The 19,885-nt window shown below is 38.9% G+C and overlaps 1 protein-coding gene across 1 annotated transcript; it reads left to right on the plus strand.

Moving 5' to 3' along the window:
- Positions 1-971: 971 nt before the first annotated feature.
- LOC117542307 (sodium channel subunit beta-4-like) lies at positions 972-18,754 on the plus strand. The gene is made up of 5 exons (XM_034209899.1): positions 972-1,733; positions 9,941-10,104; positions 10,731-10,950; positions 12,003-12,132; positions 13,384-18,754. Exons 1-5 carry the CDS (start codon positions 1,640-1,642, stop codon positions 13,472-13,474), a joined length of 699 nt encoding a protein of 232 aa, XP_034065790.1. The 5' UTR covers positions 972-1,639; the 3' UTR covers positions 13,475-18,754.
- The last annotated feature ends 1,131 nt before the right edge of the window (positions 18,755-19,885 follow it).

A 19,885-nucleotide genomic window follows, 5' to 3' on the forward strand; every position in this document is an offset into this window, starting at 1 on the left:
CAGTTTCTGAAGGTTGTTTATGTTTCAATTTTAGTGTCATGCACATAAGCTACAGTGTAGAAATGGCAATGAATATCTCATAACCCGAGCTCCGACATATATAATAAAATACAAAAATACAATTAAAAAATAGTGCAAGAAGTCTATATACACGTTGGTATATTTATAATGTAATAGTTTTTTTTATGAATTATTTTATTTTTTTGTTGGGTATATATTTTTAAAATATGTGTTTTATTATTAGTTATTATAATTCTTAAATCTAAATTTACAATACTTTCAAGTTATTTAGTTTGAATTTTTTTGGTTTTTATTTATAACAGAAGGCAATGTACAGGATATTTAAAAATCCCTTGTGTTTTTTTCACAATCTGACGAACGATAAAGGATAGTTAAGCTCTGGACATCACACCTCAAAGGATGTTGTCTGGGCCTGGTGTCTGGTTTGGCTTGCATCGGCACAGAATTTGGCATGTAAATAATTTCAAAAGCATTTAAAAAAAAATCACGTGTCGTTCAAATTGCAATGTTGGAATGTATTAAACTTCATATCTCAAATTCAAATATCATAAACCCAGTGCAATATCAAAATACTGCACTTAAAGGCATATACACACTTCTGTAAAAGCTCATTTTGAAACACAAGCCCTTATAAATAGCCTTTCTTTCGAACTGAAGAGGGATACAAAGTGATTTATCTGCTAGAAAAGTTGCCGAGATCAGATCTTCCCGTGCATCAGCCAGCTAAATCAGAGCAGTGCAATACGAGACGCATGAAAGTGGAGACGGGGGTAAAAGATGCAGTGAAGACGGAGGCATGTGGGAGCACCCTGTCCGACAGAGACTCTGTGGCTGACTCAGCCTTACTGCAGTGTGTATGTACGTGCATGTGGCTGCACCCCCCTTCCTCCCCCTGGCCATTTCGCTCCATCCCCCTCCCTCTCTCCCGCTCTCTCTCTCTCCCTTACTCACTCACTACCTCTGCAGTACCTCTCCTGCTCATTCCTCCCTGAGCTGGTTGGGGAGACACGCTGATTTTTCTGCTTTTCCGCCTGCTGGCTCTGCTCCAGCATCCCTCCGTGCCTCTCGGGTACTATCCTCCCCCCTCCAGCCTATGTGTCCCTCTGTGGGTTTTGACAGCCAGCCTGCTTCCCTGGCTGCTGCTGCTGGAGCAGTGGAGCTGTTTGACACCACACTGCTACGCCGCCTTGCTTCTCCTATCTGCCTCACACTCTCCTCTGCTGGATAATCACCACTGAGTCTGAAAGAGACCGCGACAGAGGACTCGGGAATCAAAAGGGAAGGCGGGAGGGAGATAAGAGAGCCTTTCGTTTGACTGCTGCATTCTTCTTCTTCAGTTTTCCCATCTCTGGCCTGCTGGAGTGCAGCACAGGGAACAACTGCTCGGGGGGGAAAAACTCCCTGAAGGAATTTATTCCCTTCTCGTAAGCGTCCTCCCTCGCTGGGACAGAGGAGGAGAGAAGAGGGGAGGGACTGAGTGCAGGACTTCAGCTCAGGGTCCCACCCTGCTCATAGGACAAACACACGCACAAACACATTTGGATAGATTGGACACAGTGCAGTCAGACAGGGACAGATTGACACATTTAGACAGACAGGCAGACAGACAGGTGGTGTCATGGCGTCAGTGGACAGCACCGGTTCGAGGGTCTCTGGTCGGCTGAGATCAGGGGATATACTTCACACTGGGCTGGTAGTTGCACTCCTGCTGGGTGAGTTATACTTCTGCCTGTCATTCTTCACTCTTTCATTACACATCACACGTTTAATGCCTTAATTGCAGTTTATAATTGGCTCTATACATTTGAACTCCTTCCTAAGACATCTTATTCTGGTGCTTGAGTATATTTCATGCCGCTCTGTCACAGTAAATCTTTCTTTCATTAATCCATACGAACATTTGCTGCTCTATTGCCTCTGCTTCGGCTCCCCTGTCTCAATATGTTCTGCTCTCAACTGGAGGCTAACAGGTACGGTTACATCACAGCAGATGTTTACTTGTTGCTGTGCTAAAGGGCATCAAGGTCAATAACATCCAATCCTTCAGTGGATCTGAACCTGGGCATATGTTGCCGAGTGACATGCTGAATGCATTAACACAATGCCATTTTTATAGAACAGTTAGTGAAAGGGCGATAAATATATCTGGAACAAAATGTAGACTAGTCAATAATAGATTGGATTAGATGTGGTGTGTGTGTGTGTGTGTGTGTGTGTGTGTGTGTGTGTGTGTGTGTGTGTGTGTGTGTGTGTGTGTGTGTGTGTGTGTGTGTGTGTGTGTGTGTGTGTGTGTGTGTGTGTGGTGTGTGTGTGTGTGTGTGTGTGTGTGTGTGTGTGTGTGTGTGTGTGTGTGTGTGTGTGTGTGTGTGTGTACTATTACTGGTAGTGACGTAGTGGTGCAGTGGTGATCCCTGTTTTGCTCACACACTCCCTAAAGCCCCTGTCACACTGTCCCGAAATTGACACCCGATGGACACACGAATATGGAATTGTGAATTTCGCACGAAGATGGCCCCGAACCACACACGAAGGCAACATTTACATTACATTTAAGACATACAACTGCAATGAAAGTACCAAAAACAATTATGTTACAGTACTATGATAGTGTACTGATATCTTCAGACTTTGTTGTTACTTTATCCGTCGTTATATGTAGAAAATATTACGTGTTCTCCGTAATGTTGTTTCCATAACAACAACAACTTCCTGTCAACTGTCCTTCAAAATAATATATTATATCCTTTTTAGTTTCACAGAACACAAATTGGGTTATTTACATAATATATTTACATGATTTTGTTGTGCAATAAAACAACCCGATGGACACACGATAAAGGAAATGTTCAAATTCGGCTGTGATCGTAGCAACATCGGGCCATTCGTGAGGGCATCTTAAGCCATCGTATGACCGCCGGTGGAGTTTCTCAGGCTCCGGCAGCAACTTCGTGAGCGGTGGCAAAATCTTTGGCATGCCAAAAAATAGCCGAAGGACCTTGCGAAGGTTCATTTTCGTGTTGAATTCGTGTGTCAATTTTGCCCTTCGTAAGGCCATCGTGAGGGCATCTTGTTATCATCGGTGCCATCGGGCATTCGCCCCGATCAGAGTGAGGGCGAATGCACCGATGATAACACGAAGATGACACGATTTGACAAGATGCCCTCACGAGTGCCTTACGAAGTTGCTGCTCACGAAGTTGCTGCCGGAGCCTGAGAAACTCCACCGGCGGTCATACGATGGCTTACGATCACAGCCGAATTTGAACATTTCCTTTATCGTGTGTCCATCGGGTGTCAATTTCGGGACAGTGTGACAGGGGCTTAAGTGTGTTGTAGAGCCCCACATCCGAACATGTCCTCCTGCCTCTCACCATAGCTCACAGTTGATGCAAAGAAAACTGATTAGGGGTTTATGTGAAAAACATCCCTTATTAAGTAATAATATTTCATAAAATGCCGATATGTAAGCACTTAAGACCTAAAATTCCAATGCAGAAATAGTTCTAGTGGCAAAAACAACCTCAACTAAATCTTATTATTCTCTTTTAAAGAGTTTGCTTAATTCCTTTTTTGTGATTTGTAAATGGTTCTTTCCTTTCACACCGTTAAAGTTGTCCAATCAAGCTATAATGGATAATCTTTTTAAGGTTGAATATTAGTAATTGAGAAATATTGAACAAGAGCTCCAACAACATCTTGTCATTGATGTGAGATGACTTAGCATACATAAAAGAATATGTAGCTTTTTTTTTTTTTTTGGAAGTATATATATATATATATATATATATATATATAATCGAAGCTGATTATGGTGTGTGGTTGGCTGAAAACCCAATTTATATACAATGTTAACCTCAAATTACAGGCATGTTGATAAATGAAAACATTACAAATGGATGCTTGCAATTCTAATGAAGAGTTCAAACTTTTCCAAACGTTGTAATCTAAGAGTTATTCGGTAAAGTATTAAATAACTTGGTTAGGGTTAGGTTGTTTATGTGGCACTATCTGGCTCCCTAATTACCTTAGGTTTGATCCCAAAAGTTGCATTAACATAAAATAAAACCTATTTTACTGATAGCTAACAGGCTTTGGATTTGGAATTCAAGAAATACACTTTTTAATATGTATATATATATGTTTTATTTATTTATTTGGAAGAAACAAAACTGAAATGTTGAACGTAGATGAAACCCACTCAGTCAAAGTAAAGCAAATGAAGTATAGTGTGGAGATGTCAGTCTGTATATTTCGGTGTGTAGCTTCATCCTTTGGGTATTTGCTGTTGTAATGAGTAGGTCACCTACTTATATGTGTTCTTAATTTCTATGAGTAAAGTTGATGCAACATTGAGGCAAGATTTTCCGGTTTATCTTGAAGGTAAAAAATCAAAACCAGTAGAAAAGCCACCATCAAATTATAAGTTATACTCGCCCTGTAACATGGATCTTTAAATTGGGCCAAGAAAGAAAAAAAAGCATCATTGACTAATTTTTCTTTTTGACCTTCTAAAGACCTTGACTCAAATTAATTATGCGTCAGCCATCTTGGAGTGTCAGACAAATAACAACTCATAAGCTGCTTCAAAACACAACATTACCATCTCCATTCTCAAACATAGCATCATGTTGTACTTTAATCTGTATTCTACAATGTACTGTATTCGGTTTAATACAGCATATTCATTTTCATCTTAATATACCCATCTGTTGATAAGTCCTGCCTGCATACAAAGACACCTGTTTAGTCGTTCTCTTATATTCCTATAATCTTTGCCAACATGCTGCGGCAATCTCTCTTTTGAATTACTAAGCAATAAACTCAATTACACACTTGTGTTACAATAATTAGAGATATACAAAATAAAACATGATAGTAACTTGCTGTCAGGTCTGTCCAAACTAAAGAAAGAAGGGACGATATTATTCATCCTCAAAGTATCACTCATTTTTCACTGACATTTCAAGCCCTCATTACAACAGACAAGACCTAACGGACAAAAATACACTCATCAGAAAATAAACCAACGTTTTTAAAGATATACAGAAGAACACACAGAAGAACTGTCACTTAAAGCCTGAAACCACATTCATCTCCTTTACCATCACGCACTACAGTCTATATGGTGCTATATTATAACATAAAGGACTATGCAACATTGTTTGTTGTCGAATAAAAGAGCAGATTGTGATAAAACCAGCGATGAGGTCAACAATCGCAGAGCAGTGCAAGTTATAGAAGAGCATTTACATTACATGTCACTTGTTAGACGCTTTTATCCAAAACGACTTACATACTCAATACTGTGGACAATCCCCACAGGAGCTGATCTGAACACCAACGCACAACCCACTGCACCACACACCTCCCTAGTGACCAGTAACATTGAATAATCAGTCAATTAAGTTGTATTTATATAACATAACTATACTGTTTTTAACGCAAGGCTCTGTGCCAATCTCGCGGAAAGCAAAGAGCAAGTCACATATCACTTGAATGCAACATAAGCCTATAGAATTGTTAGCAACCGCCGTTTTTAAGACGCATAGAAGCTTCGGACATTCACCAGTGTGGTATTTACTGACGTATTTAAGTCGTAGAACAAAACATTAAATCTCTTTGGCCTGTTTTAACCAAAGATCTTATTTCAGGTTTCTAACCACAAAAAAACACTAACTTTGACACAAGGGTGCAGAAAGTGATACAATTCAGTTCCGGGTTTTATGACTCATTCCTGCACCACCTTATAGCAGCGTAACCAGATAAGCCTCAACCAGGCCTCAAAATAAGCTTCATCAAAAGTCTTAACCAACTCTTAAATGTGGTGAGTGTGTCTGCCTCTCGAGCAGTTGGCATGTAAATGTGATAATCGTTCTGTATGTTGTTACTTGTTCTTGAGTCTATCGTATTACCTCAGTGTGTGTACGAGCAGCGTAAATACGAGCCTGCCTATAGGCCTCTGTTGATTTAGCCAGTGTTGTGATTCTCTGACCTCCTGTCACTCTTACCTTGGAGAGGACATCCCACTACCTCTCTCGATCCATCTGGCGTAACCTCTTCAACACTGCACCTCCATTATCATACCCCTCCATGTTCACTCCCTACCGTCTCTTTCTCTGAGAGTTAATAGTGTCCTCGCCCGGTTCTCCAAGGGTTCACTCTGAAATACATAAACCCTTCAATCTGTGGCCTACTTAGAAAAGAACCACCTTGACAGTCAGCAGAGGACACACACACTCAGTTACTTGATTTTTCCCTCCCAGCAGTGATTCGGATATTGATGTTTCCCAACTGAGACAAAGAGTGGAGTTATAAATATCACACACGTTCCATTACTCATGCACACACACCCACACAACAGTGCCTGCATTGTAATGTATTGTATGTAAAGACAAGAGTTCAAATATATCACACACATAGATATAGCATAGTACATGTGCGGGTGTTGTCAGGACAAACTGAAGAGATTTGAGAAGAAGAGGGGGGGGCGGAGAGAAAAGGCATAGTATAGAGCAGAGGTGAAAACATAGGGGGGGTGATCTATTTATAGGTATGAGGGGGGACACTTCTCTCAGATATGTAAAAGATCCTCATGTTCCAGTGTGCAGAAAGATACACTGCTATTTAGAAAGAGAGAACCTGACTTGTGTTCACAGTTGTTTTTATTTTGCACTTGGTTAGAATCCTTTCTCAGTGGCAGTAATGACCATCAGATGGTAAATGTTTCAGTAATCCACTTAACAGACTTTACAAGGCCAATGAGCAGCCAGCTACTGAAAGCGTTTGAAACCATCACTTGATTTAAAGGGGCTCTAGTATGCTCATTCTCAGGTTCATATTTGTACTCTGTGTCTCTACTGGGACATGTCTCCATGCTTTAATGTTCAAAAAGCTCTTTATTTTTCTCATACTGCCTGTGCTGCAGCACCTCTTTTCACCCTATGTCTGAAACCAGAGCTCAGTCTGCTCTGATTGGTTAGCTGGCCGGCTCTGTTGTTGTGATTGGTCAACCAGCTTAGAGATGTCCCGCCCATTGATGCACAATTTGTTGGAGCGCTAGAAGTCCCTCCCTTTCCGGGGAGCTCCATGGGACCTTATTTCGGAGAAAGTATGTATTGAAGTCAATGGAGAGAGAAAGATTATCTTTCGATCCCGTTTGAATTCTGCCACGAATTACACATATGATGTTTGTCAATTTAAAAGATAATTTTGCAAGTCAGAAAAATTCAAATGTGTCGTAAAACTGTGAAGTTACACTTTTTTTGTGTGAAAGCGCTCAATGAACTACATCTCCCGTCTCGCACCACACACCAAGACGGCCGTCACGTTGAAACATTTCACTTTCAGAATGAAGCGGAAAGTATTAAAAGAGGTGAAAATCACTCCAAGTCTGGGCACGTTGAGAGCTGTGCATACACACAAGGGGAGTTAGTCGGTTCCTAAGAGCCAGCATGCGGGACCGGGACTCTGGGATTTGTAGTCTTTCTAGTTGGGTATTTTTCATAGTCTTATATTTCAACAGTTTTACGACAAACTGTGACTTTTTTGACATGGAAATGATTTTTTAAGATTGAGAAACATCATATGTGTAATTCATGGCCCAATTCAAACGGGATCGAAAGATACGTTTTCTCTCTCCATTGACTTCAATACATAATTTCTCCGAAATAAGGTCCCATGGGTCGGAAGTAGATGGGCGGGACTTTGCCTCTCTATAAAGTGCTACATTGTGAATGTGATAGTGTTTAGGACAGAAACTCCCTCTGGAGAGAACACAGGTATTTTAGCCTTTGCAGACCATTTACATGCACACAAACCTATACAATAAATCTGCAGGAAAGAGAAAACCCCCAAAAGCACAAGCCTCTTTAACCAACCAGCCACATACAAAAATAAAAACACACAAACATAGACCAGCTCCACTCATCTCTCATCTTTAATTCAGTGATCCCTGAGGAGAATATCCTGCAAACAACTAAGACAGAAACCCTGAGGAAAAAAAATAGAAACAAATAAATAAATAAAGCTTATTCAAAGAGAGTACAAAAATAGAGAAGAACAATGACAACCTAGATGGCCTGTGTTGAAAGTAGAGGAGACGAGTGTAGATGACGACAGAGGAGAGGTAAAACTATCGGATGTTAAAAGACGAGAGGAAAGCGGTGAAAGTGAGAAGACGAGAGAGCAAATCCAGAAAACTGAACAAAGGAAGTACCAAAACCATTCACACCGGAATAATCTGACTCATTTGGCTACTTTTTAACTTTCCGCGTACTTGACATAGAAAATTGTTTCTATAAATACTTTTGAATGCTCTATGCAAAACTCTATCCAGTTTGTGTTTTTCCCAAGCATCACTGGCCAGACAGTTATTGAACATGTAAATGAAATGTTTTTTACAGAACACATAATGACTGGGAGCTGGGGTCTGTTCACCACTTTTGAACAGGGGAAATGACCCTGATTCAATACCAAATGTTAAAGAGGCCCTGTAATGGGAACTTCGTGGGCTCCTGTCTTTCCTGTAGTGTGTTATGTAGGTTGTTGGGCATCTAACTGGTTTCCAAAGGCAACTTGAATATATTAGATAAAGCTAATACTCATAGGTTAACCAAATAAGTGAAATATGATGCTAGTGACAATTATGTATTTATTTTAAAGTGTATTTCTTTCTTTTTCATTGAGACATTTATTTGAAATATTTGCTATATTTATTCAAACACTGTTCTCAGGCTTCGAAACTGTAAATATTTTTTTAATTATTAACATTTGAAATATGTTTTTTTTATATCCAGAGTTGTACTAACCATAACTTATTCACAGTAACATGTATTTCCATTCTAATGTCAAGTGGCCATTCATCTCAACTTGATGCCAGATATTCCTGTTTTATAATGTTTTGTTACAGAGTTAGAAAGATGTGGTGGGAATTTCTAATATAGATGTAAGTCCCGGAAAACACACAGGCCTACATGTACTTTAACAGTTTGCACCATGTCCAAGTGCAACGTGATCCTGAGCAGCTCTGAGTGTAGAACAGCGTTTAAAAATAGGCTCCAAGTGTGTGAGAGACACCGGAGCAACAATCTGAGATCACAGCAGCTGTCATTCACACACACACACACACACACACACACACACACACACACACACACACACACACACACACACACACACACACACACACACACACACACACACACACACACACACACACACACACACACACACACACACACACACACACACACACACACACACACACACACACACACACACACACACACACACACACACACACACACACACACGTCTTTACTGAAAAAAAATCCAGAGGTTGAAAGTAACTAAGCACACTTACTGAAGTACACTGAGTATTTCCATTTCATTCTACTTCATACTTCCACTCCAATATGGAAGCAAACATTGTGCTTTTTCCTCATTACTTTTATTTAAAGAAATGTGCTACTTTGCAGATCAAATGATGTATTCAAAATATAGATGAACTCAAGAGTTATGACATACTGTTATAGAATAAGATACAAGTCATTCAAGATGGCTTCACCTGCAACGTTACAATTATGTTCAAATTAAAGAGGACCGATTGTGCTTTTTGGCTCTGTGGTCTGGAAAGGCTAAAATCCCAAAGTTCCCTCCTGTGGAAGTTTTCTCTCCCTCCCACTCCCACAAGTCCTGAATCAGTTTCTCTATGGTTTTAAGCTGTTCAAGTCACGACCCACAGCAAGTACTTTTACTTGTGGTCCATTGTATCTATTCTGAAGCCAAGTCTTTTTGCACATCTCTGGTTGCCCTCATCTTTTACGTAATTCTAAGTAAACATATAACATAATCTCGTCATTTTTACTTTATTGTTCATCCTTTCCTCTCTGTCTCCCCTTTCCCTGCTCTCTGGGTTCAGGTGTGTGGAGTGTCGGTGGCCTGGAGGTGTCGACAGGTAAAGTGCCTCACCTTTTCGCGATTAACGGCTCCACAGTGCTGCTGCCCTGCACGTACGCCTCCTGCATCGGCATCAAAAACCTCTACTTCAACTGGCACTACAACAACAATGGAAGCATGATGAAGGTACAGCACAAACACACACACACACATACCGTGTATACATCACTTCAGGGGACATTACATTGACTTACATGCATTTCATGGAGACTTATCCTAACCTTAACCATAACCAACGCATGCCTAACCCTAACCCTAACCCAGTCTTCACCCTAAAATTAATGATTCCCCTCATGGGGACCTCCAATTTGTCCCCATAAGGGAGGCGAGTCCCCACACGTGACTGTGTAAACAGATTTAGGTCCCCACAACTATAGTAATACTAGGTCACACACACACACAAGGACGTAATGTACAAACCACCTGTGTTGAAGGTGTTTTTATATTCCCGATAACCATTGCTAAAATGTAACAAAGTACATTTACTCCAGTACTGTAGTTAAGTATACGAGATACTCCAAATGTATCTGAGTATTTTCATGTTATGCTATTTTATTTTATATTGCTAGATTAAAATTCTGAGTTCTTCTTCCACCACTGACATTTACACATTTATATATAAATCTATACATATATGGGAATACCCATGACTACCCATCTCTAAGTATTTGTGTGTGTGTATGTGTATGTGTATGTGTATGTGTATGTGTATGTGTGTGTGTGTGTGTGTGTGTGTGTGTGTGTGTGTGTAGTTGTGTGAAGCGGTGATCCCCATCGAGGGTGTCGAGCCCAAGGTCATTGTGTACCACGAGCGTGTGGAGTTTGTCGGCACCTCGAAGGGCAACAACATCTCCATCCTGCTGTATAACATCACTTACGAAGACGATGGAGAGTACATCTGTTTCGCCAAGAACGAGAAGGAGAAGAACCGCAACCACAGCGCCAGCTACATGCTCTACGTGGTGGACCAAAGTATGTTTCAAATCTACACTAAAGACACACTTCATCTCTATGGCCTTCTAGTCAGAGCGGAGCATGACACCTGACTATTCCCTGTGTTTTTTTTATTTTTATATTTCTGTCAATTATTGTCTTTTATTGTGATTGTAGTAATGTGTTTTTATTACATGTACAGCACTTTGGCTCGACCAAAAATCGCTTTTAAATGTGCTATATAAATAAAACTTGATTTGATTTGATGTTACCACGGTCGGGAGGGTTACTTAAGATGTTTGTTATGTCAGTGTATTATGTAAGACTGTAGAACAATATAACCTTGTTAGAATCTAACCTATTTAGGATCAATGTGTCCTCTGCTCAAAGATTTTATTTATAGGAAAACCTGCCTTTCATGAAGCATATTCAGACAGCTATACACCAACAATGAAACACATGAGCACATACCACAGTTTGAAAAGGCAGAAAATGCTCCATTTACGTAACAGTGATATCCTGCTAGTAATCCCACATTTTTTAGAAATGTAACAGTAATCTTATTACACATTTTCACTTTAAGGGATTTGGACTCTACTGGACTCCTTTGTTTACTAGGAGATAATGACATCACTAACTAACCCTCACACTCCTCTTGGCTAGCCCTTAACACATTATAAATGATAGGCTAAGGGGCGGGACATCTCTAAGCAGGGGACCAATCACAACAGAGCCGGCCAGCTAACCAATCAGAGCAGACTGGGCTCTGGTTTCAGACAGAGGGTGAAAAGAGGTGCTGCAGCACAGGCAGTATGAGAGAGCTTTTTGAACAGTAAATCATGTTGACATGTCCCAGTAGAGACACTACATACACATATGAACCTGAACATGAGCAGAATATGTCCCCTTTAAGTATATTGTATGTTGCACTGTTAAAGGAGCCTGAGATTTCAGATTTTCATTGCCAAAAATGACAGCTAGCATATGACAATAACACCTTTATATTATACCTGCTTATGAGAGTCTCACTGTTGGTGTCTCATCTCGCTCTTTCTCCCTCACAATGTGTTCCCCTCTCTTCCTCTCTGCAGTGAAGGAGATTGACACGACGTTGACCACCATCATTGTCTCAGTGGTGGGGGGAGTCATTGGCCTGTCTATCCTTGGCATGGTAATCAAGGCCTTGGTGATTAACTTCCTGCTGAAGGATGATGAGAAGAAGTGAGTAGATCTCTGCTAATAACACGGGAGGACAGATGATGAGAAATACACCATATATATAGATTATAAACTGTCTTGGCCTTCTTATCAAATATAAGTATAATCACAGGTAGTCAATTGCTTCGTTTTTTTAAATTTATTTAAAAGACAACGCAAGTTTAACATGACCTTCAATCATTTGACTTAAGATGAAAGGATCAACATGTCTTGATTTGACAATGCAGGTACACAGTACTGAGACAGTATATAGATTACGGAAATGAAAAATGCAGATTCACTTCAAATTGAAATTGTCGTTGTAAGTGGGGCAACATGAGACAAGGGATGGGATGCCAGGATTTATCACAATAATTGTGAATATCCCCGAAAAATACAGTTGGCACTCTCTTCCTTACAAAAGAGGCACACATCCCCAGGCAACTACCACACAATATATACATATATATACAGTAGATATATATTAATGTAATTAACGTATGACTGTGTGTATTTGCTTTCACGGTAGAAAATCGCAATCATGTTACGAGAAGATAATCGTGAAATAACCCATGCCTTGATTAGACCTTGAACATGTTAAATTTGCTTCCACTGATGCAGATAATATCATAACACTACTTAGTCTGACTGCTGTTTGACTGCAGTGAATACAATTTAAAATATTATGACTTGTTATGTTTACAAAATACTTTATTCAACACATTTTTTATTTGTGTATGTTCATATATTTTTCTTGTTATTGCACATTGTTAAATTTGTATGTTTATGTAATTTATTTTCCTCTACTTTATTCATTCTAAAATGGAAAAACTGTCCCAAAAACGAACGTTCCCCTGGGAGTATTAAAGTATTTCTGATTATGATAAATACAAATATTGACTGAAAAAGAGAGAAATATTGAATCTCTACTTAGTTCAAGGTTCTTTATTGTCAAACTAACATAGCTACAGAGTAATTATGTCGTTGAAAATCTTAGGTCACAGGCTTCTCCAACAATGCAACACAATTAGGGTAGGCTTCATTCTCTCTGGTTTAAATGAGTGTTTCCAATCTTACCATTCAACTATTGGATAAGTTTCATTAAAGTCCTAATGACAGACTTCCAATTCCTGTCCAACACAAGATTGTTATTTAGGCTTACAAGGGATCGGCTATGTAGAAATCCCTGCAGAACATATATAAATAGCTGTTATCACTCCTCTTGCCTCCTTCCGTGGGTGTACATCTAACCTTTTGTTTCTCTCTCCCCTGCAGCAAAGAGTGTCTGGTGAGCTCAGGGAATGACAACACAGAAAATGGACATTCAGGAGCCAAAGCAGACAACAAAGGGACACCAAAGGCATGAGCAAAATGCAAAGTATGTCTGTATGTTTGTATATATGTTAGACAAATGTACACGCTCAGAGAAAATGCTGTTCAGTGGACTGTTTTATCTTACTAGCGGCTAACATGTAAATGTCTATTTTAAATCATGCTTGAGATTTGGGGAGGGGGGAATGTGCAAAACCGTAAATCCTTCTCTCACCTTCACGAAAGCCCGTTCGTTACACAGTGTGCAGCCTAAGTGATCAAAATATGCTCTAATATCTGACACTTTTTCTACAGTAGAGCCTTAAGTGGCCTCGAACAGAGTGGTGCAGGAATGAGTCCTTATGAGTCGGTATTTTAGCTTATCGGGGCTCCCTTGTCTTGGAGGGTCAGTTGTTCTTTGAATGAGTTTTTGGTTCCTGAAATAAGGTCTGTGTGGTTAACGCAAGCTTATGAGCTGTTCACGTTTTGTTTAAAGACGTCAAATAAGTCAGCAAACACACAACTTGCAAAAAAAGTCATCACGCCGAACATTAGCCGCATTTGACATAGTTGTACAAAAGTATTAATGATTTCAACGTTGGCCTAGTTTGCAGCTGCAACCAATCAGATAACAGCTCTATGTAACGCTAGCAGGGGAGGTAACCATAGAAATTAACTTAACTAGCGGTTTTCAACCAAAGACTCTGCGCCCTACCCTGCAGTGAGCAAAGAGCGCATCATGTGAAGGCAGCTTTAGAAATGGAGATTATCCCACTGAAGAATATGTGTTGTGTACGTATCATAAATGTTTCCCTCAAAGCTTATTTTGTGCATATTTTCAAAGTCTATTTTAAACATCCCATTGGCCAGTCTAGTCTAAGTATAGTCTATATAGTATATATAGTATTATATATATATTATATATATATATTATATATATATAGTATAGTCTAAGTATAAGTCCAATCTAGTCGAGGGTGCCCTTGTCATCACTGCACCACTCTGTTCACCCTTTTACAACATGTATTGAGGAACGACTTTGAAAATCCTCAGATGTAGTTTTAATTGTATATTCCAAATGTCAATAATCAACTGCCAACAGTTTTGTTAGATTCTTCCATTTAGAGTCAAACTTGGACCCAAACAAGTTACACTTTGATGACACTAGGACATGCCACAATCTATGAACTGCCAAGATGTCGACCGACCGAAGAACAGCACAGAATACAGAATACATAAAACCAGAGGACCACTCAGCCAGAGTTTTGATAATGAAGGTTATAGCCAACATTTTTCTGGTTTTAATCAAATAACATTTACATTTAGGTACAAATAATGTGCTACTAATCAAACACTGTTTACATTTGTTTGTTTGCTAGTAGTTTTTTTTAAAGGATTTGTTGACATTGTAGTCCTAAACTCATAATTACTGCCGATGCAAGCTTCAACTTTACCTTGCATGTTTACAGCTGGGTCCAGGTTTGACATGTGGTTGTTTTATTAAAAAAAAAATGTTTTTGATCAACTTTACGGCTTGCTTAGTCTGACAACTGGCTTTCTTAGGTGAGAGAAGGACCAGGATGCACAGGTTTTATTGTTTTGCTTTAGATGAAACACTGGTGCCTGTTCTGCTTCGTCTCCCCCTGCTGGTGGGAGGACAAAAAACACAAAATAATTATTTAAAAAAAAAAAAAACTACCAACCCTATCCTTCATCAAAGACAATCCCTACCTAGACTACCCAGCTCCCTATAGAAATGAATGAACTTAATCATGCTGCTTCTGACTAATAACCAATGCATTTTTAGCATGTGCGCATTTTATATAACTTCATATGTTGTCTGGCACCACAGTACATGGACATTTATGTGTGTCTCTGTATGATCCCATTTAACCATTCACGTTAATTGACCAAAGCTCCGTCAATAAGCACTTCCCAACACTGCTTTTCTGACCCCTTTTAACTAAAGGTGGCTCCTATATAATAAAGTAATTGCCTGCAGGTAATTGTGGGAAAGAGAGGGTGAAATACATTTAACACCTACAGAAAAATAAGAACAATATCTTTAAATGTGACTAATACAATTCAACCACTGCTAGAAAACCTTAAGAACATGGCACTTTTGTTCATTAGCATAATGAATCACTTCCGTATGTCCGCGCTTATATGCAGACTCTTACTGGCTACCTTTCCAAACACAAACTTGCTCCTAGAACACTTTACACATAGATGTATTTGTGCTAAAAAATAGTCCATTGATAGTGCCTCAGTAATGCAGGCAGCACAGCATTGAGACAGATCACTGAAAGAATGTAAAGACTGTCAGGGAATAGATGTTAAATATTGTCCAAAAAAATATTATATTTTAATGAATTCTAAAAGTAATATTCAATATATAAATATATTATTATCAAATGAATGTGTGAATATCCCAAAAGGCCAGTGGTTCATTCTTCTTCGTCGTTTTATTATATGTGACCCTACCAAGACTTTAAGTGTGTTGCTCAGTTCATTGGTTACTCGTGACTGTATCCAGGAATGTTAAGCATTGAAGACTATATTCATTGTTTGCTTTTAATTAAGTCTGGTGTCTCAGCACTAAAAACATGCATTGGTAAGAACAGATGAGGAAGTGGCGAATAGTAATGGTAGAATATTTAGAAGTCATCACAACTTTAAGAGAAGAGATATGGATAGAGTTCACAAAGCTTTCATTACTTCTTCTTCATCTCGTGATAAACAAACATGGATCAATTTAGTGCTAAGAGGAAGACTGGGAACTAGAAGCTTCTCTCTATGCGACTCAGTGCGAGAAGCCACCTCTTTGAATAGCTATAACAGTGGAACACTACACAAAAACATACCTATAAGAGCCACTTCTTTGAGTGTCGTAAACTGGCCTTGTATTCAAACAATACAGCACTTTAACGCAATCCAGAGTGGGTGCACAACACAGGAAGTGACTTCTGAATGGTCGTTCTTTTATCATTTTTTACAAAAGTAAACTAAATCCAAGGTTTTCTCGTACCTCACCACAGCATTGTCTGACTACATGTTGGATGAGTTTTACTGGAAGATGTTATTTCTTTTTTCTAATCTCCATCAGCCTGATGCGCTCTAAAACTGGAGTGCATCTCCCTTCTTGCTTTCAATGGAAGCAATAAGACAGACAACAGATTATGCAATAACCTGTTATAGGGCACTTTAAAGACGTGTCTGGACTGGCTTTGATTGAAACTTTGACACTTTCATTATATGTGTGTATCTACACTGTGTTAATGTATTTCAGTTGGACTAATGCATGGACATTAGATTCAAACTGTGCATTAGACAGATGTTTCTTCTTTGGAAAACTGTACTAGCTACTAACATGTGACTGTTCAGTGTTAGAAGTCATACAGCGTCCTTGATGTGATATAAAACTGTGAATGTTATGGATATAAGAAAGCACTACACATACGGACACACACAATTGCATCCTTGTCTAAAAAAGTCTTGTGCATATGTCTCTGTGAAAAGGGTACACATGTACCTTCAAAGTCTTCCTGTAGGGAAAAGCAATATTGTGGTGTTGGTCTGTCTGTTAGTGTTAATTTCTGAACTCATGCTTTGACATAGCATAACAAACAGGTGGATTTGTGTAGAGAATGTGATGCATAACTTGTATATTTCTGGATACAACATCCATTTTGTGATCCCTGTTTTTCTGTGACTTGATTTTTTTATGCTTTCTAGAGTGAAGCCCATTAATAGAGATTTGTTCTGACTTTATGTGGAAGTAAGAATGTATTTTTTTTAAGTAAAACAACTCAAAAAGTGTAAAACCATGTCAAAATATTCCCAGTAAACCAAATTCAGGTATATGGGATGTAGTACCCTGTGGAAATGTACTCAAACGACCAAAAGCAAAGGCTGATTTTTAATATTTTTCTCATATAAGCCCATTTGTACACCTGCCTGTCTTTAATATCTGAACCTTACATGAGTCTTGAGGTTTGTTTACCGCTTATATAGTGATTGCTGCAGTACTGAGTCTGCCCTGTACAGTGTTGGATGCTTCTCTGCAGTGGTGCAATACACCCCGAAAATACACAATGACTGCCACCCAGTGGTAAACGCCTGCCACATATAGTACAAGCTAATGAAACATAATGCATTCTATGATTTCAGATTGAAATGGAAAACAAAGAGTTCCTTTTATGTAAATGACTACACTTTTCACAGTGGAGGAAACATAAACCTCATTTTAAATGCTTTTAGATCATGCTTTTAGTTGGATTGTTTACACGTATACATCATTCTAATCCCTGTGCCCATTGGGCGTTTAAGAAAAATGGGGGACGAGTGTGTATTAAATCTGCTAGGAAAAGGAAACATGCAACTATTTGTTCAAATGTGAATCCTTTATCAAATTGCTCCCCTTGTGAGCATTGAAAAGTTACCTTTAGTCTCAGTGTTAAAGTCACAGGTCTAACTAAAGGACCAGACTGACCACTATGATTCCTTAAAGCTAGTATTGCTCTTACTGCCAGAGCGGCTGAAACTCATACTGCCAATCCAAGAGTCTCACGTCTGCTGTACACTATATTACAATGACTCTCGACGTCCCTTAGTACACACTTTACTGAAACATGTTGCATTGCCGTCTACCGCTGTATTAAAAGTACTAAATGATATTGCTCTGTAATACTTCTGTATCTGTAGCAGCTGGAACTCACACTGCCAAGCCAAGAGTCTGACGTCTGCTTCCCACATTCCACACAGAGAAAAGAGATCGAAAAACGGATTTAATGCCGGAGTAAAATGTAACTTGACTACTATCCTGATCCAATGGGATGATCAAGGAAATAGGAGCAACATGTTACTTATTTTTGCTATTGTTTTCCTATTCAGAATCAAAGGATTATAGTTAGGAACGGCAAACAATGATGCATTTTCTGACTTGTTGCGTGTCGAAACGGATTATTTCATAGACTAAGGCTAGCTAGCTCAACATTTGAAATAAAAGCACAGGCTTAAACCGAACTTTTCACATTTTCCCTCTGCCGTTCTGACTATTTCAACCATATTTTGTACATAGCGGCTGTCATTAAATTAAGAACTCATTAATAGTACAGTATAGAAATTATAGTGTTTTATAGAAGTCAACGTCTTGCAGCAAGTGACTTTATCTTGCATACATCAGCACAGTCTATTCAACACGTACACAACACATCCCCAGGTTTCCCCTGATGTCCAGCTGTATGTCTGTGTTTGTGCTCCCTTCATGACTATGCACCCCTAACTTTTGACTTGTTAAAAAAAATACATACTGGAAATAAAATGTTGTTTGAAATTCCTGCAGTCCTGTTGAGTCTCATTGTGTCTTTGTCCAACTCTAGAGAATACATACCCAAATTATCAAATTCAATTGCTGATAAGAGAACATTTGCTCCATGTATAATGGTTGGAATATTTTCCTGTTTTTACGTTATAATATATTAGTGAAAATATACAGCTTATAACTGTGAGACATACACAGAAAAAGTAGAATAAGACTTGGTTGATGCCGTAGAGCAGTGCTTCTCAAACTTTTTTCAGTAATGTACCCCCTTTGAAACATTTTCTCAGCCAAGTACCCCCTGACCGACCCCGGACATTTTTGACAGAAAAAGCCTATATAAATAATTACAATATAGTGATGTTCCATCAGTGTTTGATTTATTAACTCCTTAATGCATGAATTACAACAAACATCTTTATGCATGAAACAAATATTTTTCCAAGGAGTTTTTCAATTGAATTAATATATGTTTAACAAACCAATGAAAAAAATGATATATTATTAAAAACCCTATTATTGATATATTATTGAAATACAATACACAAATGTAACATGTTTATATGAGGACCCCCTTAGTGGTTCTAGGAATATTTTATATAAAATTGTGTTTTCTATTTAACTTATTGTACTAGGATTATTTTTGTAATCATGCATGGTATTTTTTTAATTAACCTTTTTATTTTGTTTACCTCACGTACCCCCTGCAGTACCCCAACGTACCCCTAGGGGTCCGCCTACCCCCATTTGAGAATCACTGCCGTAGAGCAGTGTTTCTCAAACTTTTTCATACCAAGGACCACTTAACCAATAAAAAAACACTCGCGGACCACCTAACTCCACAAATATCCAAAAGCACATCGTTTTTTACAAATCGCCTGAAAATTGTACAAACAAGTGGCAACATGTGTGATGAAGGTGTTTATCTGGGTTATATCATGCAATCGAAAGTGAAACTTAAGCTCGTTCCATTGCGGAGATATTCCCGCGAGAGTACGACAAACTTAAATAAATGTATTTATTTCAAATGTGAAATTTTACCAATATACTCACGGACCACTAGGTGGCGCTCACGGACCACCAGTGGTCCGCGGACCACACTTTGAGAAGCACTGCCGTAGAGCACTGATCAATATTTGCATCATA

The sequence above is a fragment of the Gymnodraco acuticeps genome, unplaced genomic scaffold, assembly GCF_902827175.1.
Source record: "Gymnodraco acuticeps unplaced genomic scaffold, fGymAcu1.1, whole genome shotgun sequence".
Taxonomy (NCBI): domain Eukaryota; kingdom Metazoa; phylum Chordata; class Actinopteri; order Perciformes; family Bathydraconidae; genus Gymnodraco; species Gymnodraco acuticeps.